The sequence below is a fragment of the Rhinichthys klamathensis genome, unplaced genomic scaffold (genome assembly GCF_029890125.1).
Source record: "Rhinichthys klamathensis goyatoka isolate OS25496 unplaced genomic scaffold, OSU_Roscu_1.1 h1tg000149l_1, whole genome shotgun sequence".
NCBI lineage: Eukaryota > Metazoa > Chordata > Actinopteri > Cypriniformes > Leuciscidae > Rhinichthys > Rhinichthys klamathensis.
This window is the reverse complement of record NW_026606684.1, coordinates 989,775-1,015,255: the sequence shown is the minus strand read 5'-3', so window position 1 is coordinate 1,015,255 and position 25,481 is coordinate 989,775. Positions and strand designations below refer to the sequence as shown.

The 25,481-nt window shown below is 40.2% G+C and overlaps 1 protein-coding gene across 2 annotated transcripts in view; it reads right to left on the bottom strand.

Moving 5' to 3' along the window:
* Positions 1 to 1,734: 1,734 nt before the first annotated feature.
* The window catches only part of grin2aa (glutamate receptor, ionotropic, N-methyl D-aspartate 2A, a), a 250,984-nt gene continuing 227,237 nt past the window's right edge, over positions 1,735 to 25,481 (bottom strand). The window contains exons 7-14 of one of the 2 annotated variants that reach the window (XM_056258184.1): positions 15,434 to 15,605; positions 14,952 to 15,105; positions 14,392 to 14,517; positions 13,456 to 13,685; positions 11,149 to 11,309; positions 7,608 to 7,795; positions 6,250 to 6,488; positions 1,735 to 5,214 (exon numbers count right to left, since the gene is read on the bottom strand). In XM_056258184.1, the coding sequence (XP_056114159.1) occupies positions 3,421 to 5,214; positions 6,250 to 6,488; positions 7,608 to 7,795; positions 11,149 to 11,309; positions 13,456 to 13,685; positions 14,392 to 14,517; positions 14,952 to 15,105; positions 15,434 to 15,605 (3,064 nt within the window). In that variant the 3' untranslated portion in view covers positions 1,735 to 3,420. The remainder of the gene's footprint in view (positions 5,215 to 6,249; positions 6,489 to 7,607; positions 7,796 to 11,148; positions 11,310 to 13,455; positions 13,686 to 14,391; positions 14,518 to 14,951; positions 15,106 to 15,433; positions 15,606 to 25,481) is intronic. The other variant, XM_056258185.1, reaches the window with a different exon arrangement.

The window sequence follows — 25,481 nt, the reverse complement described above, 5'->3', positions numbered from 1 at the left end:
TTTAGGAAAGAATAGATTTCAAATGGCCTTCCATGTGGATGCAGAGATCTATTGTTGTGTTAAGTAACTGTCTCACTTCCCTGCTTCACTTTTTGATATTCTGCTCTACGCGGTCATAAAATTTGCCTCAAAGGGAAAGAAAATTGGTTGTATCTTTTAGTCTAATGGGTTTTTATAAAAGACAAACTTGTGGTGATGGAGGCATCTCTGTTATCTACAAAGACTTTTAGAGTGTAAATATTCAGCATACAAACTGAGTGCCATTAGCCGTTGATCCTATAACTCCCTCTTCATGATCCACAGATAAACGTACCCAAACACACATCTCTGCTGAAAGAAGTGGAGTGTAACAAACATGAAGAACGAAACAGATTAACCCTTAACTGCTGTTTAATGTGTTATTGAGAAAGTACTAACTTTTTTCTGTGACTTCAAAATCTTCCTTTGTTGACTTACTCAACTACTTTGCCTAGTCTAGCTCATCTTATGGAAATAATCAGCATCTGAGCTACTTTAAATTCACATTTGTGCACTATTCTATGAGAGGTAAATAAAACCAAAAATATAATATAATAGATTTTTCAATAAACTACAGATGGCTTTTGCCTAGCCAAAAACTGCTACATAAAATAATCCCACACAGTTCATCTGTTTCCATTTGCAATCAATACCTGACCTGCGCTGTTCCACTCGAAACATCCGACCGCCTCCGATAACCTTCGACAAAAACAAAATGATGAAGTAAAAAGTACATTTTGGTTTTCAAGATGTTTTTGTGTAAAAATCCCAGAAGTTTGGCGGCCTAAACAACAGGCCTGAGTGGCCACAGAGCTTTGGTTCATGAGCAGGATGGATTCGTACCCTGCAGTCTCATGACGACCCCTGCGCAGTATGTCTATGAGCAAAGGAGGCCAGTTCTCCTCGCATTGATCTGCTTGATCCAAGCTCACCTTCAAGTGGATTGACAGTATTTACTTAGAAAAAAATCTGCCTCAATGCCTGTAGCCCCCACCCTCACCAAAGCCCCGAAATGTTCAAGCTTACAAAAACTGCAGGGCTACAATCCCTGATAACAAACTGCATGGAGACTTTGAAATCTCGAAAGGTGACGTTTCGATGCAGACCTTGTGAGTGATGTCATTTTTCGTACGTATGCTACAGAAAACGAGTGCTACTGTACAGACCTGTGAAACCCACACAAAAAATATTGTTTACTCTGTATCATCTTAACTTTCATGAATTATTTGAGTAAGAATTTACAAGCAATATACAAGTGCCTTATATTCAAAATAGTTGCTAAGTCTTTGAGGAATTAAAAAAAAAGCTCTAGTCTTACAGCAAACCATAGATAATAGAGAAAATCAAGAAGACGTCATATCTTTGGAGGGATAGCAGACCCGAAAAGAGCCGACCCGACTTTTTTCTCTCTCTCTCTTTACAGGTTAAATCTGGCTATATGTGACAGGTAAGAGACAGAAAGCATAGTTGGTGATGTTTTCACCTGCTAATCGAGGAAGAGCAAGGATATTCACCTCTAACTCGCAAAGGATATGAAATCAATGCAGATGTAGCTCTGTGATTAATAAAAGAGGCTAATGCCTTGCTTATTTCCCCAAAACTGCAGCTCTGCAATATGAATGATCATTTTCTTTTCATTTATATGCTATATTTGCACCCTGTTACAAATAATTTGTGATCATAACATCATAACAAAAACATAGAAAGAGTTACAATTGAGTTGCATGCCATTATTATAATTCATGTTCATGTAATCAAAATACATTTTCCTTAAAGACTGGGGTTATTACAAGGGTGAAAAATAACTGAAAAACAAGTTGCAAAGAGTAAAAACTATGTATGGCATATATGATTACAAGACCTTGATATTTTACATGTGCATACGCACATTAGCTTCTTAAAGCAGCACTTCATATGTTGAATATGTTCATGATTGTGACAGTGATGACATATTCAAGATATGTGTACAGTGAATAATGTCACATTATTGGGGAAGTTCAAAGAAAGTAAATCTGATATGAGAGTGGAAGCTGCTACAGCAGTCATAACACGGTTATGTCGATAAACATCCTGTTTTCCAACAAACGTTGAAATCGTAAACATAAAGCTTGTTTCAAAGATGGCTGAAAGGTCCCCTCTCTATTGTTCACATAAACCCGACTGCAAAGGATATCCTTGGACAACCATAGTGGAGTGGAGGGAAACATGCGTGAATGTACCTTTCGGTGGTGCAGAGAAAACCTTACACAAAATGACACAGAACCATCCTGAGGTATTTGATCTAATACACGATTTGGCTATGTGTTCTGATTCACATTGCATGGAGTTCATTGAGTGTGTTCGTACAGTATAAAGTTTAGTAATAGGTCAGCAGAACAAAGATCTTGCGTGGTAGTCCTCAATGTGAATAGCGTGTTGACCGTGTTACGGACTGCAACAGAAAACCAATGCTCTAGTTCAGACTTCAAGCTTCACACATGGCCCTCGTTACATTAAATGAGTGGATTGCGACAGCGAAGCAAGGCTCCGCTGAGCTACAGTAAACAACAGTCTTCGAGAAGTGATGCTCTGATTTGGTTTCACAGTGTACAGTGACGGGATGGAAGTATTGAACAAAATAAATGCACGACAAACTTCCATCGCAAAAACTTCCCCAAAATCTTGAAATGGAGGATCAACACAATATTCCTAGTCGAACAACCTACATACAGGTCAAGTTTTCATTGCACAGATGACCACCTCAGCTATCAAATGAAATCACCTTAATGTAAGTATATCTTCAAAACAAATAAGACAAGAAAAGAAACACACATGCAAAATAAATCTACTCCTGACAGTAATATAGAAGTTCTGTTTATAAAGCAGAGGTGGGCGGTTAACTAATGATTATTGTGCTACCAAATAAGATAGAGAAGAGTCTATTCTAAATAGGGATTAGAATGCCAAAAATCCCAAGTCTATATTAATAAAAGCAAAAATGCAATTGCTGAGTGCAAATGAATGAATTAAATACCCTTGCTTGCCTTGAGTTCAGGAACTATTCCAGCCACAGTCTGTCTGATACAGGTACGCTCTTGTCACATGCAATGTGGGGCCAAATACCTGAAACCCCACCCTAGGATCTGTTTCGGTCCACCATGGCTTCGGGTCGGTCTTCGAAGCAGTACATCTGTCCTAGCACTCAACGTTTTGAGTACACACTAGCACTAGGCCAAGTGTGGGGGATAATTAACAACTTCCATGCTGGACCACATTTTATTGGCTTACGCCCAGAAGGCATCTTAAAATGCTGAAAACCTTTGGAAAGCGCTCGTATAAGAAGAGCGATATCTCGGGTACTTTATAGATGTAGGTGAATGTGGCATTCTAAGTGAGTAAATAGTTCAACTTCACAAAAAAGCATTAAACATCTGACTCGAGACTAGGTATTTTCTTATACACTCGTCTATTGCTAAACTGCGAAGAGTTGAGAACCCGGGGAGCTGAGTATGCACTAGTCTTGTTGGCTACATAAGGCATTACATGCTCTGAAATGTACATGTCATTGGGTATTTGACCATCCCTGGAACAGTATGAAGTGGTGGACTTCACGGAGGACCTCAGATTGTTCTCGTTCCTGTTTTTGATGGGAGCCAACTGTTTGTAAATATCTGAGGAGCTCCTGCCGTGGACCAGGCGAGTGTCGTCCCGTATGGATTGCATGAAGGGGTTGTCCGAGGGGTGATCGGGGTAAAGTGACTTACTACGCTTGCTTTCCTCCAGGCTTCGGTTAAAGAGCATGGACCTACTGCCAAACAGTTTGTCAGCCTTGATGTTAAACATGTTTGCATAAGGGCTGTCCTCCAGGAAGCGGTCCTTCTCTTTTAGGCTGACGCTCCGCGCCGGCCGGTTCAGGTCAATCTCTTTGGGCTTCTCGAGCATGATATTGTCAAAGGAGTGCTGACGGCTAAGCCTCAGTCTGTTCCTCCTCTGTACGTGTGGCCCGTCTGTCTGAGGCCAGTAGTGGCTAAACATGTCATCTTGGTGCATGCTAGGGCTGATCATGGCCTCCTGCAGCATCTGGTCCTCACTGATGTCGTACAGGTTGCCCATGTGGATGCATGCCTCACACCGGTTATATGGCGAGCGTGCGGCAGCAAACGGCCCCGTGCTGTAGTTGGGTACCTTGGAAAGACAGCTCCGGCAATGAGTCTGTTTAAACCGGTCGTTGGTTTCGTGCGGACTGAGGTTCTTCTCCTTCAAGCTGTAGTGTTTGTTGTAGGCGTTGTCAGGCAGGAGGTCAGATTCACTTTGATGCAGGGGGCTGCTGTTGAGATGGATGATGGGCTGGTCACATTTCCTGTAATTGTCGTTGTGGTCTGAGTAAATTTCACCAAAATCCAAATCGTCGGTTGTAAAGGCTCTGCCTTCCCTGTAGTGTTGGGGCTCTGAGTGCAGACTCAGCTCCCGGTCAGAGTCTATGGTGTAGATTTTCTCCCGGCCCGCTCCGCCCTGCTTATTTTTTAAGTAGGACAGCTCTACTTCGCTGCAATCCCTAGGGTATTTTGACGTCATCGATCTTTTTTTTAAGTTATCCTTGGGCTTTAGGTGCTTGTTATTGTCTGGATCCTTGTAGGAGGTGGCCCTGCTTGAGCAGTCAGAGATATCCGAGTGTGCAGCATCCTCTGGCAGGTACCTCTGACTCTTCATGGACAAACGGGGGTCTAGGGTATCAGGCCCCTGTGTTTGACGCAAAGTATCCACAGATTTCTTCCACAGAGCTCGGGGTTTTGCATTGGTCTGGGCTGTGTCTGCGCTCACCGCCACCTCTACAGTATTAGGGTTTGATTCATTGAGGGTGAGGGGATGCTGACCCTGGAAGATGTAATTGTTCAGATGGTCCTTATGGCGGTTGGACAGATATGCCTGCAAGTCGCTGGAGTCCCCGTATATATCCTTTTGGGCATAGCTGCGATTGTCAGTGTAGATGAAGTTCCCTTTCTCCGCCATCATGTCCATGATCATGGGGCTTGCCGAATGCATGAATTCACTGCCGCGTTTAGGAGAGTTGATCCTGGAGCCGCTGAGATTAGTCATATTAGTCATCTGCTTGGCGGACTTGATAAGCTTAAGCATGTTGGATTGTGGACTGAAGTCCAGGTCAGATGACTTTTTCTTCATGTCGATATGGACACCATGAATGCAACTCCATATACCCTATTGGGAAAAAAAGTGAATAAAGCTCAATATTCATGCACTGACCCTGGTGTCGGTGAATAATATGACTTTCAGTTCTTCTTACAGAATTACAAGACCTGATTTTACTGCAGAGACTTGCAAATGTACCCATCAGTGAGACCAAAGAGCACTATGAAGTTTTTATTTAGGGCATAGATTAATGCGATGACAAAGATCCCTTCAAATTTTAAAACTAATTGCTAGTGGGTTTATTTTGAAAAATTATCATGTCCTCTCACTAGCTCCATGAATCTCTTTTCACCAGTAAACATTCTATCAGTAATGCTTGGGTTAGTCAACACCAACATTTCATTACCTTAAAGATGTTAATCAGAGGCACCATATTCTCACACTGACAGCATGTACACAAACCCAACAGGGATCTAAACTAAACAAAGACATTCTAAACTTTTGGCGGTGCTAGAAATCAAGCTGTCAAAACAGACTGCTGCGTTGTCATTTTAAGCTCTGTGGCCATGGAACCAGTGGTGGAAAATAAAATTTCTGACAAACTTTTTCTTTCAAACACTGTCCATGTCAGGGTAAATACTGAGCTCAAATGCCAACTGGATTACTGCTGACACTGTCACAATTTAGGTTGAGGGATATTGGCTGTCCATTGGCTGTCTCTACTGTCAAGACAGGAAAACTCAGGCAGAGGACATCCTCTGTGGCATGAAATTAAAATCAATAACTGTGAGGGTGATCCAATACAACACCAAAACCAGGGTCTTCAGCAGCTGGTTCGCAACATCTAGGGGGTCTATTGCAGTAATTATTGCTTGATCTCAAAATAATTTGTGAAAAGTTTTGTATTGTCCCTCCCACATTAAAATTTACTAGGTAAAGCTAAAACATACTGTATAAGTATGACTCTGCCCATCAATAATATTAATTAGAATTATGTATTTACTATTATTATTAATAATGATTATATTTTATTAAATATAATGTCTTATTCAAGATAACATTACGATTTTTTTTTTTACCTCAAAGAGAGAATAGAAGCCTTACCCTGCTGATGGAGAAGAGCAGGCCGGGTGTGCCTGAGCAGACGCCAGTAAAGCAGTATCTGAGTCTCCAGTAGAACAGGTGCTCCCAGACAAAGGTAATGAGGCTGAGACCCATTGCGGTTGCCAGCATGTAAAACACTCCAGCCATGTTGTCCACATCCAGCTGGCTGCTCATCACCTCGTTCTTCTCATTGTGGCAGATCCCAGTCAGCCACTGAGCCTCCAACTCCTCCATCTCACCTGTGGAGATATGCACATGCCCAAGCCCACGTCATCAATCAGCTCTGTCTCCCATTTAATGTACACTTCAGTGGGCCACACTGGTACCGTTCACAGACATATCCTCCTTTTCCAGAACTCCCCATGCAATAACATGTCAAAGTGAGGATCAATAAAATTATACACTCAAGCTTCAGCCATATGTTAGCACCATCTGAGACTTTTTTTCTCTTTCTCTACAAGGTGCATCTGCCAGGTGGATAATTCTGTCATTTCTCATGCTCTCCATATAGCACTACTGCGAAACAGCATATAGTATGAATAGAGAATAATACTGCAGATGTCTATGAAGGAAGAAATCTGAACTAAAATAAGGCTTAATAATGTAACAGATGGACATTGCGGCATGAAACCAACACATTCTAATTCTGGCTTTACTACACTGCATAAAAATTCTTTAGGGCAGACATTTACATTTACATGTATTAGTTTAGCAGACGCTTTTATCCAAAGTGACTTACAAATGAGGAACAGATATATTTTCAACATGCACCACACATAAATATTCCAAGATGTTATAAAACCATGCATATGAACATGAGTAGTTGACACAAAATGTGCCGATGTTGTCTGGGGGGTAAACATTTATAAAAAAAAAAGTATGGATATCCTGTTTTTCACCCTTTTTTCTTCTTTTTTTGCACTTAATCAATATTTTTGCAACTAAAACAGAAACTTCATAAATATAGTTAGACACTGAATCCACAAATTAATTAAGAATGAACAGAATTTATTATTTAATAAATAATTTAAAATAATGTTTTATATCCACTGAATTATAAAAAAAATTAATAATTAAAATATTATTTAATTAATTATTTTACAAATTATTATGGCCGCTCATAGTGTGGACCTCCAAGGCCATAACCTAAAAAGGAGTGATTCACTACCTGTATGTCTTTGAATATACGTATTTAATAAGAATTTACATCCTTACAGTTCTATGATTGGGATTCCATGGAAAGGTCAATAGTACTTGTACAACAGTGAACTCAGTGGGTTTTTAGGGCTTTCAAGCTGAAGCTGCCCATTCTAACAAGCACAGTATTCTGGACTGCTGCCAGGCATGCGTGCACTTACCATCTCCAATAATAGCGAGAATGGCCAGATCCACCGGGCGCTTCCAAAGCGATCCTTTCTGCAGGGCAATGCCATAGCCAGTGGTAGCAAAGATGTAGCCACTCCCAATGGTCACTAGTTTACAGCCTTCATCCCTACCAGCCATGTAGTTCAGCACAGCTGCGTCATATATGAAGGCATCAAGTTTGCTGGTGAAAGGAAAGAGCACAGACACTATTCAGATGGTAAATAGAGAGGTTCAATGTTCTGAGTCCTTCTCATGCCTTAACACCACTGTCATGAATCATAACACATTTTAACTTGTAATGATGTAGACACAGAGTCACGAGTTTAAGGTGAGAGACAGCACTGGGTGCAACAACATCACAACTAAGCAATGGAGAGAAACAGAGCAATAAAAGCTATTTGATTGACTTTGGCTTAATTTATTTATTTAATTTTATGCCAGGGGTTGTCAAACTGGTGTCTGTAAGGAGAAGAAATTTTGAGAAAGAAAAATATAAAATGCATTTCAACAGTAAGAAATAAAAACAAGGCTGCATACTTTCCAGAATTGTTTGTTTATATAAGCCTGCATCTTCTGCCTTGCCATTGTTGCTTGTTCACTGGGGCTTGTGAGGAACAATTCTCTGTAATGCTCCTTTGAAATAATATTTGTTGTGAAATGTGCATTAAATTTGAATTGAAAATATAACAGTCTCACACTGGGTAGAAAAAGATATGTATTAACTTATTATATATTAACTGTAAATATATAAATATTTTAGTCCAGATCTTTTGCTTTTTTTCTCTCTGGCTATAGTACAAAGACAAACAAAAGCCAATTATTTTGTTTTGGAAACAACATGCTATCTTTTTAATATTGCACATTTTTTCTCACAGAATACTTAACTGCCTTTTTAGGAATGGTGTTATCATATATGGGGGTCTTTTGGCATTAAAAAAAATTAAAACAGCACACACAAATAGAGAAAGGGAGATAAAAAATAGAAGTTCCCTATCTGTCAGTCATGTTCAACATTATGTCAAAGACTGACAAATGCGGTCTCACATGGGAGCCCAAATCACCTCTGAGTTGTAGAAAAAATGGCCAATGGAATTGGCGAGTGGAATCTGCATACCAAGCCACTACCCCGTACATAAGGGTATATAAGATTGCGGCACGTATCCACTCATTCAGATTTGTGTTTCGGAGCCGAGTGGTTGCGCACAGTGATCACTCTTTTCCAACTGCCTCACAAAGAGCATGCATTCGAGAGGAGGTCTCTATCGCCGGTGAAAGGGTGCATTCAGCGGTGTTTCACCATTCAAAAAAGAGAATTGGACTAGGTACGCTTCCCCAGCGTTAACAAAACTGGTCATGGCTGAAAAAAAATAGGAATAGATAACTGAAGCACTCTTCCCATAGAGTAAACATACTAAAGGAACAGCAGCTATGACTGTCTCCATGGTAAGCCTTGTCCCTTCCATCCCGTTGGCATAGAGGCCTATTATTCTTTGGGCTTACGTGGGGCACTGGTTAGGTTATGACTGTATGATAGCAGTTGTATGAGTACAGCTTGCCAGCATCTGTGTCTCCAACACTCATAACACAGTTCAGTGGCTGTGGTGCTTTCCACAGGGGCCCCATTTGTCAGTCTTCGACATAACGTCGAATGTGACTAACATATATGGAACATCTTCCTGATGGAGGGAACAAAGACATTATGTCACTCCTGCCACAACCCTGAACCACCCTGGTGAATGGCCGGGATCCCTGTCTCGGCTCCTCAACATAAACCTGAATGAGTGGATGCGTGCCATATACCCGTATGTACAGGGGAGTGGCTTGGCATGCAAATCCACTCGTCAATTCTATTGGCTGTTTTCAAAGGTGATTGAGTCTCTCAAGTGAGAACCAATTTTTCAGTCTTTGACGATGTAATAAGCTATTTTATTTTATTTTCGCTTTATTTCAATTAATGATTTTTTTTTATTTATTTTTTTATTTTGATTACACTGGGAACAGACTGTATTATAATTTATTATTATAAACTCAACTGAACATCACAGTCAAAGCACAAAAGAAACATACAAATAATTTTTTTTTCTTATCATGCTAATCCCTAGATAAATAAAGCCTTAGTTCTAAACAAGGAAGTTTGTGCTTCTTCATTCAAAGCCATATGATCAGCTCATGACAGAAATCTCCTATGAAATTTGTCTCAAACAGCAAAAACGTGAAAAAACTCCCACTGTGTGCACCCGACTTTCGACCCCACCTACAAACTGACATTTGGAGCCATGGTGGGCTGCTTGTCAAACTCGATCTCTCTGTTGGAAAAGCCTTTGTCTAAGACTCATTAGTCTGGTTGTCTGACATTTCAAGAATGTCAAATGTAACTCAGGCATCACGCTGACATCCAGTAGATGTGCTCAATGATTCTTTTGTAACGGTGCTGGCTGGATCTACAGTATGCGTAGTGATATGCTGAGCTGCAAGAAATGATGCAGTGTACAACCAATGAAAATCATCGATACTTTATTAATATACTACAAGGCAATTTATTATTGTGCATTTGCTGTACCCATCCACAAATAAGCCTATACAACAGCACAGTTTTGCTGCCATTTAGAGAGATAATGAAAGCTGTTTAATATCCCTTGCTGCTGATCTACAGCTCTTCTTTTTCACTGTACTCCCTAATATTCAGAAGGCAGTATTGCTTGTAATTCATGAATTAGATTAAACTGTCTAGTAACCAGTAATATTGTCAGAAAATGAACTAGGGCCATGCGATCATCATTGATTTTGTTTGATCCTTTTCATAAAACAGAGTTAATTTTGTTAATTTTTGCTCTTTTGTTAATGTTTATTTTGTTCTCTGACCCAAGATGCTGCTTTAATTCAGCTGTGGCCATGATGGGGAGAGGTTTATAATTTTAATATGAGTTTATAATATTGAGAGATATATATATATATATATATATATATATATATATATATATATATATATATATATATATATATATATATATATATAATAGTTTATAATTTAATATGAACAATTGTTTTTGTTAACTAAAATAAAGCTGAAATAAAATAAATGTAAATATTATATGAAAACATTAAAGTTAAAAAAAAACTGAAACAAATTCAAGTTGCAGTACTAAAATTACTAAAAACCTAAATAAAAATAAAATAATGCTTAATAGAAAGGAATATATAAAAATAAAAGCTAATACCAAATATTTATAAATACCAAATATAAGTAATGCTAAAATAACTGTGTTCCTCACACAAAGCTATTGTATGAGTTTTAAAGACATTTGGTAGCTCGACAGCCTTGATAGTGGCCAGGAAAATGTACCTTTTGTGTTCCACTGAAGAAGAAAAAAAGTCATAATGACAAAATCTTCATTTTTGGGCAAACTAATCCCATTAATAATAGCCCTGCCAGTTTAAGGAAGCACGGTCAGCATGTAAGACAATGACTCACTCACTATTTTAACCATTCTGCTCAGACTGACAAGACAAACAGTGAGGGTGTAATATACATACCCGGTCTTCAAGCTGACTAGCGCATCATTCACCCCGGTCTGATGGTACTTCACCATGTACTGGTGCATGTCGGGGTAATTCTTTCGGATGTTTCTCTCTGTACTACCATTTGGGACCGTTCCAAAGCGGAAAGGAGGGGAATAGGAGTAGGGGCTCTGAAACTACAAGTTAAAAAAACAAAATAAACAATCGATAAAAGAACAACAGGAAATAAAAATTATTTTATTTTATGTTTTTACAAAACATTGAGTTTTATCACTTACACTCCAAAAAATACTGCTTCCAATAAGAACAAAAAATGGTTTTACAAGCCAAATCTTTTAAAGTTCATGGACTTTTCATTCTGTAGTACTTTTAAAACCCACATACAGAAGCCATAATATACAGTAGTGTTTGAATGTGTTTGTTTGTTGACCATTTGACCAGAGTTATGCCACTTTAATGTGTGTCTTCATGAGCAAACTGTGTCATGAGTGACTCTTCATGTCTTCTTCCTGCAGGCCCATACATGGCTTCACCTCTCCTCTTGACCTACTTTTTAGAGAACTGACATTGCTTGTCTTATTATACCATTTATTCTCTATTACAACCCAAATAAATGCCCTTTTTGTCTGGAACAAGTAGCTGAGGAGTTCTTCTCGAGCCAGTCTACACCTGCTGCTCTCCCTGTACTTGACTCAGTATGGTTATTTATTTTCACTGGGCAGCCATGGTAACACTTAAATAACACATTTTCTGAATGGACAAAAAATATCTGTATTTGGGAATCAGGAAAAATACACACTCATACATACACTACTCTCTGTTGTACAAAAGCATAATGCTCTGTGTTCTGTAGATGAATTTTTGCATCACAACACTCTACACCATTCACAAATGCTGAGCTTGCAGTAAAACACCAACTAAAAGTCCCATGACAGCTGAACAAGACAAATTATTCTACTTTAATCACGCTCACTACTACATAAGAGAGTTCACAATCTATGTCAAAGAGGTTTGGGCTTAGTTTTATTTTCAGACAATATATTTTAGATTATACTTGTTTAGCCAAGATTAAAGATTATACTTGTTTTGCCAATTTTTTCACTAGCTCCACCACCACCACACACACAGACACAAAAAAAAAAACCTCAACCAACTTCTTAAATGATACAATATATTTTTATGTGGCAGAAAATTAATTGAACTAGTTCAATATGCTTTTAATTAGCTGTAATACCTGAACATATTATATAATATTGTATAATATTATATTATATTATATTATATTATATTATATTATATTATATTATATTATATTATATTATATTATATTATATTATATTATATTATATTATAATACTATTAATGGCTCTGGGCAATTGGTCATCCTTATTGTTCAGTTTCTTTTCCTTCCACATACTAATTCGGCAATGCAATGTCCTTTAAAAAACTTCCAAGCATCCAAATTATTTTAAAGAATGCTCAACCTCATTGTAATTCAACACTCACAGCAGCATCATGAAATATTCTTGTGCATTCTCTGCTCTGATACTAATCAGTTCTGAAGTCTTTGTTTTCATGTAAAGGAGAGACACTCGTTAGTCTTGGATACGAGCCTTATGAACAAAACATCCAGTGGTCAACATAACTTCAAGTCTGCAAAGTAAACACTCTAGACTGCAGTAAATACCCAGCAGAGACTGCAATGTCTTACCAAAGGTCAAAGTACTTTGTTGCACTATTACAGGATCGAAAGCACTGACTGGGCTGCCATCAGTGGCATAGCTTTCATTTGATATTTGGGAGACACGCACACTTGCCACAAGACCTATTCAAATGAATATCCTTACATGACTTAAAAGGCATTAAGAATTTGGGGGGGGGTATATAATAACAATGATAATTATATATATTTGGTTTGGTGTCTGTAATATTGCCCAATTATGCCCAATGCTAAATAAAAATGTAATTTATTCCTGTAATGTCAAATCTGAATTTTCAGCATCATTACCCCAGTCTTCATGTCACGTGATCCTTCAGAAATTAATCTAATATTGTAACATGTATTATTATGATCAATTATCAACATTTATTATTATTATCAATGTTGAAAACAGTTGTGCTGCTTAATATTTTTTTTTGTGGAAACCGTGATACATTTTCTTCAAGATTATTTGATGAGTAGAAACAACAGCATTTAGAAATAGAAATCTTTTGCAAAAGGCTTTACTGTCACTTTGATAAATTACGTTTTAATTTCTTTAAAAAAAAATCTTACTGACTCCAAACTTTTGAATGGTGGTATGGATATATAAATCGTTTTACCTTGTTGTCGCTTAGACCTGTCACTTGGTCCACAAATTCCTCCTGGATCATGAAGGCAGCGAGGTTAGCAGTGTAGCTGGCCAGGAAGATGACAGCAAAGAAGGCCCAGACGGACACTATGAATTTACTGGTGGTGCCTTTGGGGTTTTGCACCGGCACGGAGTTGTTAAATACCAGGCCCCACAACAGCCACACTGCTTTCCCCATGGTGAAAGACGGTCCGTGGGGGTCTGCGGAAGACATGTTTTCATTATCATCCTTCATTTGTGACAAATGTGTTGCAATGTGCCTTTTTCAGTGCTTTGATTTTGGAAATAATATATTTTCCCCTCTGCATGGTCATTAGAGTTCTTGCACATATTAATGACAACGTACAGCACCCTACTGCTCAGCTGTTAATCATTATATTATTGAATAGTTCATTGTTTTCAAATAAGCAGAACTGCATGCAAGAGTTAACAGTGGAACATTGGGGTAAATACACAGAAGTGAAGCTGGAAACGGTTCGTTTGTAAGGTGGGTGTACAACTAGACAGCTGATTTGTCTTTAGATTTATTTGACGTGTTTCCCTTTCGAAAACGGAAAAATCTAAGCTTTAAATGAGTCATCTAACAAGAGAAGAAATGCTTTTTAGTGCCACATAACAAAAGCACTCCAAATGAGACTACATGAATTAAATCTGATCCACTTGAATCAAATGAAAATGAATTGAACTTTCTTGAACTAACTCAGAGCCTGAAACCACTCAGCACTGAAAACAGTGAAATTAAGTATAAATTAAGCCTTTATAATTCGCAAAAGAACCAAGGGGTTGTGCTACAGATTATGAGACAGGCTCTATCAGAGCAGGGCAAGGGTTTACGAGTGTGCCTGAAACCGAAAGACCAACTGCATTGCAGGGGAACCGCAGGGGGAGGGAGTTGCTAGTTACGTACCTTTGCCCTGAGCGAGGTTCCTGTTGAAGCCCAGGGGGCTGATGTACTCAAACATGAAGACAGCCATTGCAGTCACCAGCAGCAGCATCACAAACATCATCACCCACACAGACGCACTGAAGGGCTCTGCAGCGAGGGAGGAGAAGGAGGAGCAAGAGACAGGTAGATCAGGGGGGAAAACGACACAGTCAGCGACTATCATGCAGGCATTCTGCATGGTATGTGACTATAGACAAGCTTAAGAGATTAAAGAGCTTTACCATGGGAAGTAAATGGAAAACTGGCAAGTGTCCATTGGGGAGGTTTCTCAGACCCTATAATTATTGGCCTTATGCTAATTAAATAATGGCTTGCTGATCTAGTGCCATCAAGCATAAAGAAGCACTCAGGGTGCTATGAATCTAAAAGCGGTCCACTTCAGCAGATTTGTGGGAGACTCTATTGGCCTGTTGGATCTGTGCTTTGATTGGTGAGAAGATCTCAATATTTTGACAGGTGGAAATAAGATGCGCCTCTCACGATCATCAGGAAAATGGCTGCTGTGCCCTGCAGATAGTTACCTAAAAACGCTGATGGAGAGACAGTTCCGTTGCTACGGGATACCATCACACTAATCCCCGTTTCCACGAAGGGGACGGAGAAATCGATGACCTCTGAGCGCTCCTCATTGATTGTCAGGGAGCCCACGGCCATGACTGCTTTTTTGGTCAACACCTGTGGCAGAAGACAAGACAACAAAAAGGTTTAGACAAAATCTGCTAAGTTTATATACAGAACACCTGGGATATTTCAATGTATTTTTTGCAACCAAATGAAACTTGAGTTTCAACAGCATTTCACTCTTTCTGGATCCAAATTGTACAAATATATAGCTCCTTTCCCCAATTTCACATTTGATTGCTATCAGGCTTTGAGTGATTACTTCCAGTAGAGAGAAAGAGAGAGAAGCTCACTCCGCTTCAGTAAACAAAACTGTATTCAGTTTAACCTTTGTTTAGCTATGTAAATGGAAAAGCAGATTTGGCTATTTAAATCTTCTCACCTCTCCCACCATGCCGTTCCACACATTGTTGATCTTCTTCCCGTGTTTCCCGTTGGTCACTAGATAAAGGTCATAGGTGAACTTCACATTCCGAGCAATTTTCTTGAGTATGTCGATGCAGAAGCCTTTGCAGCACTTTTTGATGTATGTTCCTCCTCCCTCGGTGGTGTTGCTGATGAATAGAGCATATTAATCAAAGCTCAAAATATCTGAATCATGATGTCAGGACCATTTCACACTTAGCTGACTGATGCATTTTCTAGATTGATCCATGTATGGGGAGACATATGGCATGTGTTGCAATGAACATTCATAGCAGTAAGAAATTCAAAGTTTTGTGCATTAAAAAATACAGCAGTCACTTTTGAAATTGCAATGACTGAGCAAAAAAACAATACCATTCAAAAGTTTGGGGTCAGTTTTTTTAAGTCAGTTTAAAAAAAAGAAGAAGAAAAAAATACATGTATTGTACAAGAATGCATTAAATTGATCAAAAGTGAAGACATTTAAAAAAAAATTCATTGTTATTAAAATTTTCTTTCTATTCAAAGAATCATGAAAAAAAGTATCATGGTTCCCACAAAAAAGCAGCACAACTGTTTTAACATTGATAATAATAAGAAAAATTTCTTGAGCATCAAATCATCATATTATTATGATTTTAAAAGAATCATGTGAAAATGAAGACTGGATTAATGATGCTGAAAATTCAGCTTTGCCCTCACATGAATAAATTACATTTTAATAGAATATAATAGAAAATGTTTACTTTAAATTGTAATAGTATTACTGTTTTTACTGTATCAAATAAATGCAGCCTTGGTTAGCAAAAGAGACTTCTTTATAAAAAATAATAAAACATTGTACCGACCCCAAACTTCCGAAAGGCAGTGTAGATAACAAGAGTTTTTTTAAAGAGTTTTAGTTATATTTTTAACGAAAGAAATGTTAACACCTACAAACACTTATTACTAAACTGTCATTTACAGAAGTGCCTTTTGTTTTAAATAAACATGCTCTCTCTGGAACATAATTTATGGGTTACCCAATTAATTTTGTCACAACCCTGAGTTTTTGGAGAGTAAATTCAGATCAAAAGTAAGTGTTAACAGAAAGAAATTTAGTACTCAGAGTGATCAGAATTTCAAGTCTCTGATTTCATTACTAATGACTTCACAATATATGTCATTGTTACTTCATGTTTATAAATCACAAAAAAAAGGTAAAAACATTTTTCTCTCACCAAAAACATGAAATTAGGAGCGAAATGATAGTTGTTATCTTTGTAGCCCTCGTTTAGTATAGTTAAGCCGGGGACACTAAGGCCGATTATGAATGTAATTTGATACTTACAACTGATCATGCCCAAACGCGCCGAGTCAGAGACAGTTGCGTTCAGTCGGTGTTCACAGTCGTTGTTTAAAATCTGCTCCAGTCATTGGAAACAGTCTGTAAGTGTGTTCAGTTCAGTCTTAGAATGTTTCAGCTAGTCGTTAATTGTGTCCCCGGCATAACAGTATATTGGATATGTGAGCTTCACATGATTTTCACTGCATGTATAACCAATCTCTGTGTAAACAAAACAGGATTAAGCACTCAGAAGAGGAGTCACAATCATATTTAGCTGCAGTGTGTCTAAAGCATATTTTGGACAGCTGTCTGCTTGTGCAGATCAAGCTCTAGCTGGGATTACAGTACAGTAGGTATAGTCTGCTGAAGCATGAACGATAGAGCCTTTTGCTGCCGGCAGTGGAGATATTTCTTAATTACAATGAATAGTAGGGCTTTCCCATGAGAGCCAATCTGGGAGCCATCAAGGGAGTGCCAAACCTCTGGTGAAAATTGCAGTTGGCTGGAGATTTCTGATGCCTCGTAAAGACCACCGCCAATCTGTGCCGACTTAATTGCACAGGGGTTCCTGTTTTCCCGAGCGAGGAGGAAGACAAATCTATTTAAAGGCAGTCAAGATTATTATTTCATTTGGACTGGGGGAGAAGGTCCTGCTCTTAGACACAGTCAGGAGGCGTTGACTGGAGTAGGACCTGCATTACTCCAGCTTATGTCTAGTGTTCATATTCTTATTCACCCCTTTATTAATTTCTCAGTTGAAGAATATTACCTTATCCAAACAAATATCCTGTTTACAACCTGGTATTAAAATCTGTCTGGTGTGATCCAATCCCAAATGGTTAGCCAGACACATTGAATTGTATACCTGGTAGGGACTATGAGTGTTAAAACGAAGGCTTATAACATTAAAATTGATCCATTTATTTAATTATAATTTAATTGTATTAACTTTTATTAAATAAAAATGTAAATAAATAAATCACTTCAATCTTGCCAAATGGCACAAGGTTTTAACAAGAATCAGATACACATTTTTAAATATATATATATATATATATATATATATATTTGTTAATTCATAAGTGGTTTATAAAAAAAAATATGAATACATTTTTTTTTATTTTTTTTTTATTGATGCATTTAATTCACATTTATAAGTGGCACTCCTAGTCCTCCATATACACCTGTATTTAACACTGTTACTTGATCAGATGTTTTTAACATGGTCAGATTTACAAGTAGTGAGGAAGAGTTGTGCATATTTTTTTATTCGCAGAGATCTTTACACTTGAGTCAGGGACACGTGAAACTTTTGCTTTTGTCCAAGACAATTTACAGTACACTTATTACAGGGACAGACCTCCTGGAGCAGCCTGGGGTTAAATGCTTTGCTGAAGGGCACAATGGCAGTTGAGTCTCTTCTTGGGTTTAAACTTACAATATTTTGGTTAACAGCTCAGATGCTTAACCACAATTCTGCACAACATCCTCTCTGGGGGAGGCATGTTTTGGACATAATTATAAGAGACTAAAGTAAATATAGCACTATATACAATTATCAGGCAGTTGTAAAAAGCAGCTAAGCTTGTAGGTTTTTTTTTGTTTTGTTTTTTACTTTGGTTTAAAAAAAATACAGGGTTGCAGACAGGACAGAGCTGCATTAGTAACCAAGCCACCATCTGAGTGAGTGGAGAATCACCACTGTGGAGTTCATACAGACAACACTTAAACTAGCAAAGCCACCTGGGAGCCTCATTTGACTTTTGCATTGAAACTAATTAAGACTCAGCTTTCTATGTTCTTTAAACAGATCAACACTAAGAAAAGAAAAAAACACTTATGAATATACTTTGTCTCCCATGTGATTGCTCCCATGTGCACCAATTCCCTCTTCTCACTGTGAACTATCGCCATGTATTTGTCTCCCTGATGTAGTCTGATTGCAACAGCTATAAATATCAGTTACTTCAAAATAACACAAAAATGATAAATTCTTCCAGCCATGTATGGCCAGAGAAAGCGCATGTGCATTGCATAAGCCTGGGGAATAAATACCAAGGAATAGAACAGAATAGAATAGAATAGAATAGAATAGAATAGAATAGAATAGAATAGAATACATTTTTAATCAATTACAGTGCTCACTGATTGTCCTAGCTGTTCTACAACCAATATCTGAACAAAATAAATTAGTCTACAATACAGAGACAATGCAGTCCACCGAAAAACTGAAAAGCTGAGCAATAAAATGTGTTTCCTGCTATTGTGTTTTGATGGGAAGCTTATTGTAAAGCCAGCCTAGCACTGATCGCATAAAAGCAGAGGAGTGTTTTTGGCAGCATGAAGTGCCCGCATGCCTTCTGACTGCAGAATTTAACAAACTTTACTGTCTCCACAATGAGAGAGACACACATTCGACTGCCTAGGCAAAATCCAGTTTAAAATCAATCTCTTCCCCTCTGTGCTGGCTATGACGCACACAATGAATTCCCCCGGCTCCTGCAGAGACTCTATTCAAACTCTCACATGGCAGAATCCATATTATTACAGTATTATTACTTCACATTCCGATTACTCCAGCGCCAATAAAAAGGGATCCCTTATGTTTTCCAGACCACTTCCTCCCTGCATTTACTACATCAATTACATTCTTATGAAGATACACTGTCCGCCATGTTTGTTTCTTCTTTTAGAGAAATATGGCATGCTAATGTGGTCACTTGTCAAGACAACACAGTGTGTAAATCTAGGCAGATAAAAGATGGAGCTACAAGATGGATGTTATACTCTGAGTTGACAACAGGTTTCAGATATCTGAATTCTTGACATTTGCTTTGAAAGCACAAATATCTCAATGGCGCAGAGTGATCTTGAATTGTTTGCATTTGTGTGTGTGTGTGTGTCCTGGTCACTGAAGGATGTTTCCTCTGTGTCTGTGCCTTGTCAAGCTGGCACTGCATCAGTTTCTGCATCTACAGACTTCAGCAGCAGCTGAAGTAGAGGGTAAAATGACAGCTGAGGATACCATCATCAGGTTTATCTCTGACAAAAATTAGTCGGAGTGTTAGACTCTCTGGGCCCTATTTTAACGATCTGAAACGCAAGTGTCAAAGCGCAAGTAACTTTGTGGGCGGATCCCGGCGCTGTTGCTATTTTCCCGGCGGGATAAATGCCTCTTGCGCCTGGCGCAAATCTAAAAGGGGTTGGTCTGTATAGCTTCATTATTCATAGGTGTGGTTTGGGCGTAACGTGAAATAAACCAATCAGAGTGTCATCTCACATTCCCTTTAAGAGCAGGCGCGTTCTAAAGCGGATTCCTATTATAACGGCGGATTTGCCAGGCGCGCGCCAGGAGCGGTTCACAGCCGAGGAGAGCAACGTTCTCGTCAGGGCCGTAAAACACAGAGAAGTGACATTGGGGATGGAGAAACCCACCCAAATTAACTTCTGTTAAACAGGCGTATGATAATTTGGGTAAATGTGTAAGCTACATGTATGCTTTTATAATAAATTGTCTATCTATCTATCTATCTATCTATCTATCTATCTATCTATCTATCTATCTATCTATCTATCTATCTATCTATCTATCGTAATAATGTATGATTTGCAAAAATGAAAACTGCTGCTTAGATGAGAGAATCAAAGTGTATGTGCGTTGTGCACACGCTACATTGATTATGGCCAAGCATGCGCCCTTAAAATAGCAAAATGAACAACGCGCAACGCGCCACTGACTTTAGACTAGATTTTTTCTGGTCAGTGGCGCAATTGTTTTATAGAACAGCAAAATAGCATGAGGGAAAGTTTGCGCCAGAACACGCCTCTTTGCGCTGAACCGCCCCGGGGAGCGCAAGTGTATTTCTCAGTTAACCGACGTGTGTCTGTGGAGGGAAAAGTCCGCTTTGCGCGGGTGAAAAAAAGGAATGATACATGCGTCAGTGTACAAAGTCATTTGCGCCGGATGCAAGATAGGGCCCTCTATATCCTCCTGGGACCCAAGAATAGACTTTTGTCCACTGTAGTGGACATTATATTTTAGTGAATTTCTCTGACATCATACATGTCAGATGACACAACCTGGGTGTCCTGTAAAGAGCACATTCAGGTCTTTTCAGAGATACCAAATGTTTGGAGGTTTCACCATGAAACCAACTTCTCCTTGGTCTTTAAAAATGTCTGACATTAATTTAGTGATCAAATGTAGCAATATGATAAATATGATAATATATTGTAATTACAATTTAAATTGGACTACTTTTTCAAATTGTATTTCATAAAACAACATCTCAGGAAAATGTTAAGGGGTTTCAAATAAAAAAATTACTTTCTGTTACAGAACAGGGAATTGATTTCAAACGTGTCCACTGTAGAGGACATCAGGACTTGAATATGAATATGAGACACAACAAGTGAATATGGAAATAAATTATACATCAATATTCCTATGAAATATTAGATATTATTATTAAAATGTTTCCAATTATTACTCCAATTATTACACTTCTTTTTTAATTAAATGTTGCTCCAAGAACACATTAATGTGCAAATTAGATACAGTGTATAGATACATTGCATTGAATGGGAATATTCATTTATGGCCATTTTACCCACATATTGCAAAAAGTAAAATGGTGTATCAATTTATTCCATTATTTCTTTCATAACATAGTTGAGAATAATCTTTATACAAATGTTGGTTGAAAAAATCCTGAAACCCCAAAATTTATTGGTGATTGAAAAAAAATCCCATTGTTTTTGCCTATACACATAATTTCATGTCATTTTATTCTTTAAACAACTTAGTCCTGGCGTCCACTACAGAGGACATAGCATAACGTATGAATAAAATTTTATTTGATATATATGTTTTTTTTACCATTTGTTTATTGTGCTCTAAACGGTGTGATGACATGGAAAAAAAACTAAATTAAAAAACAATTCTGGGTCTCAGGAGGATATGTCAGACTGGGCCAAAAAAAAAAAAAAAAAAAAACTTCACATTAATATAGTTAATTATTTTGAGGTTAAAGGATTAGTTCACTCATAAAGATAAAATGTGACTTTCTTTTTTTATTAAACAAAAAAAGAAGACATTTTGAAGATCTACTTATTTTTTGAGGTCATACTTTTCTGTGTAATTACAATGAATAGGGACTGGGAGCTTTCAAGGTTTAAAAAGAATGCCAACCTACTATAAAATATAAAAGTTGTCATTGTCACATTGTTTTGGGTTTTGTTTCATGTTTATATGTTTCATTTAGTTTATTTTGAAGTTTAGTCACAGTCATGTGCTTCCCTTGCTCCTCATGTTATCCTGCCAAGTGCCCCCCTTGTGAATGTGTCATGTTCTAAATGGTTGTTTCATGTCATGTTTTTTTTGTTTGTTCTGTTTTGTGATTGGTTTATTGTCTTTTTTTTACAGGTGTTTCTTATTTCTCATTAGTCTTTGTGTGTATATATAGTGTATATATAGCCCTCATGTTTCATTGTTCCTTTGTCTAGCTTTGTTCCCTGTAACCTATGTTGGTGAGTTTGTTTAGTTCATGTTCGTTTCAAGTTTCAAGTTAAGTCTTTGACCTGTATTTGTTATGTTAAACTGCACATGGGTTCTTACTGCAACTTGCTTTCAGTGGACTTTCTTACAGACAGCTAGATCTCTAAAATGAACCCAGCAGTCACTTTGTTACATTTGCCCCAGGGGAATCACCCCATTGAAAAATATGTGATTTGTTCGTGGCTTCCTGGGGGAAAGATAGATTGGTCCCTGGCAGAATACATTGACCATGACCTTCTGTTAAGTTCTACGGCCACAGAGGCCACCCATGAACTCACTGTGCCTCATGCTACGGAGGCCATTTATGTTCCAGGCCCGCCACTGTTCCACGACCCTCTGCTCCACGGTCCAGGTCCGCTAACTCTCCACTGTCTACTGCTCCACGGTCCAGGTCCGCTAACTCTCCACTGTCTGCTGCTCCACGGTCCAGGTTCGCAAGTGCACCACAACCCTCTGCTCCACGGTCCAGTCCCTCCACTGCCCAACAGCCCAGGTCCACCACTATGCCTCTGCTCCACGGTCCAAGTCTGCCACCGCTGCACAGTCTAGTTCACATGGGCCTGGCCCTCCATCCCTGCCTCCACTCCTCCATCATTCTGGACTATTTGTTTTGTGTTTTTGTTGGGCGGTTCGTTAGGGTGTCGGGTGCCGCCCTTTTTTGACGGGGTGGATATGTGATGTTGTTTTGTGTCATGTTTGTTCCATGTTTCAAGTCAGGTTGTTTATTTTTTATTTTGTTCACGTTTGTTAAACTGCAGATGGGTTCTTACTGCAACTCTCTTTCCCTTTCGTAGTCACTTCGAGTTACGTCGAATGACGACAAAATGGGGTTCGCTTAGAAGCCTCTCATCTTCGAAAGAAATAAAACGAGCCAATGGCAAGGAAATGCCATGGGTCTGCGGAATTTGCATGGCGTAACTCCACCCCACCGCGTGGGTATAAAAGGAAGGACGCCGTACTATGTATGTATATGCTCACTCCTGCAGCATATTCTCTGACTATCTTCGAGAGTTAGCGGACCTGGACCGTGGAGCAGTAGACAGTGGAGAGTTAGTGGACCTGGACCGCGGAGAGCAGCTTCCAGTCGGTGGAGAGCAGCTTCCAGTCGGTGTTGGTGTGATGGCGAGTTCCAGCGAGTTTCACATTCCTGCCTGCTGAACTGAACAGCGTGTGTGTTTCTCCCTGGGCGCTTCAGCACTGCTGCGCTTTTTTCTCTCACAAAAAGAGAGTGCACGCGGCACGTCTTTCTAAAGACAATCTGCCCGTGTATTTCTGAGTGCGGTATTCTGATAGATTCAGCTGATGGGCACGAGCGCTGTTTTGACGTGTTTGGGCTTAGATCACGTTCAGACAGGGACGAAATATCCTCGGTCCACACCCCGTCTTTCACATTGCAACCCGCGCGATTCCGAATGAGTTCGCCGACCAGAGCCGCATCAGAGGACGCCTGCGGGCTGGAGTCCTCTGGAGATGATGGCTCGTCTGTGCTGCCATCCTCGGGTGTGCTAGCATAACGAGTCTGATCCAGAGTTGACAGCTATGCTTTCCCGGGCCGCCACGAGTATCGGGCTTGTGTGGAACCATCCGCCATGTCCCGAGCTCTTAAGGCTGATGATTGGTTTTTGGGGGAGGCGAACCCAAATCCTTTCTACCTGGACGTGCATGAAGAGGTCATGAGATTGTGGGAGTCTCCTTTGACTTTTCGCGACTGCTCAGCGGCCTCTTCCACCTTCTCTGCCCTCGCAGAGGCCGCGGCCAAGGGTACACTGGGGTTCCTTCCGTGGAGTGTTCTGTGGCAACACATCTGTGTCCCCACAGCGCCTCCACCTGGCATGGCGACCCTAAGCACCCCTCCAATGCCTGTAGGTTTTTTGTCTACTCTGGTGGCAAAGACCTATAGAGCTGCGGGGCAGGCTGCCGCCTCACTGGATGTTATTGCCATCCTTCAGGGTGCCCAATGACATGCACGAGGGTAGGGCTGATTCAGGGCTCATCCAAGAGCTGCCTGCCGTCACCGACCTTGCTATACGAGCGACGAAGGTGACCGCACGCTCCCTGGGTCAGGTGATGTCCACATGCGTGGTCAGACATCTCTGGCTTAACCTGGTTGATATGCGCGAGGCTGAGTGAACCCGCTTCTTCAACTCCCCCATATTCCAGGCTGGCCTCTTCGGCGGCGCGGTCGAGAACTCTGCCCAACAGTTCTCGGCCACCCAGAAGCAGACTGAGTCTACCAAACATGTTCTGACCCTGCGGCCAGCTGCTGCCACCCAGCCGCCGGCTAAGACGCCTCAGGACGCTTGCCGCCGAACGTGCCCTCCTGCGACTTCCGCCCCCTCCCGCCCGGCCCCAGCAGCACCGGGCCGCGCCGTGGAGGTGGTCGTAGGAAGGCGCCCCCTGCCCGTACCAGTCCCGCAGCCTGCTGAGCGCCAGGCGATGCGGTGCTCCCGTTACGGGCAGCTCAGACGTGGGTTGCAATTCTTTCAGGAAGTGGTTGCAGGGCCACTCCTTCCCCCGGTGGAGGGCCGGGGGAGAACCTCTTCTCCAAAGAACTGACATCCCATCTCTGAGGCCCCAGAGGGCGCGGATGGCAGTGCGCGCCGCTTACGAGCCTCGCCACTTCCTCTGTTGAAGGTCGTCGAGGCAGCCCTTGTGCCGCTCGGCAACATGGGGTTCGCATCCTGAGCTATCTCGACGACTGGCTGTTCCTATTTCACTCTCGAGACCAGGTTTGCGAACACAGGGACCTAGTGCTTCGGCACTTAGCTCGTCTGGGCTTTCGGGTAAACTGGGAAAAGAGCAAACTTTGCCCCGTGCAGAGGATCTCTTTTCTCGGTATGGAATCGACTCGGTCGCCATGTGCGCGCAGCTTACGAGCAAGCATGTGCGCGCAGTCAATGCTGACTTGCCTTAGACAGTTTGAGGGCAAGAGTGCGGTTCCACTGAAGTCATTTCAGAGGCTCCTGGGGCATATGGCATCCGCAGCCGCAGCAATGACCCTCGGATTGCTTCATATGAGACCGCTTCAGCTCTGGCTTCGCGATCGAGTCCCGAGGTGGGCATGGCAACAAGGCACGCTCCGAGTACCAGACAAGGTGGTCTACGCTCTCGCCGTTAGGGCCCCCTGGTTGCATTGGCCTC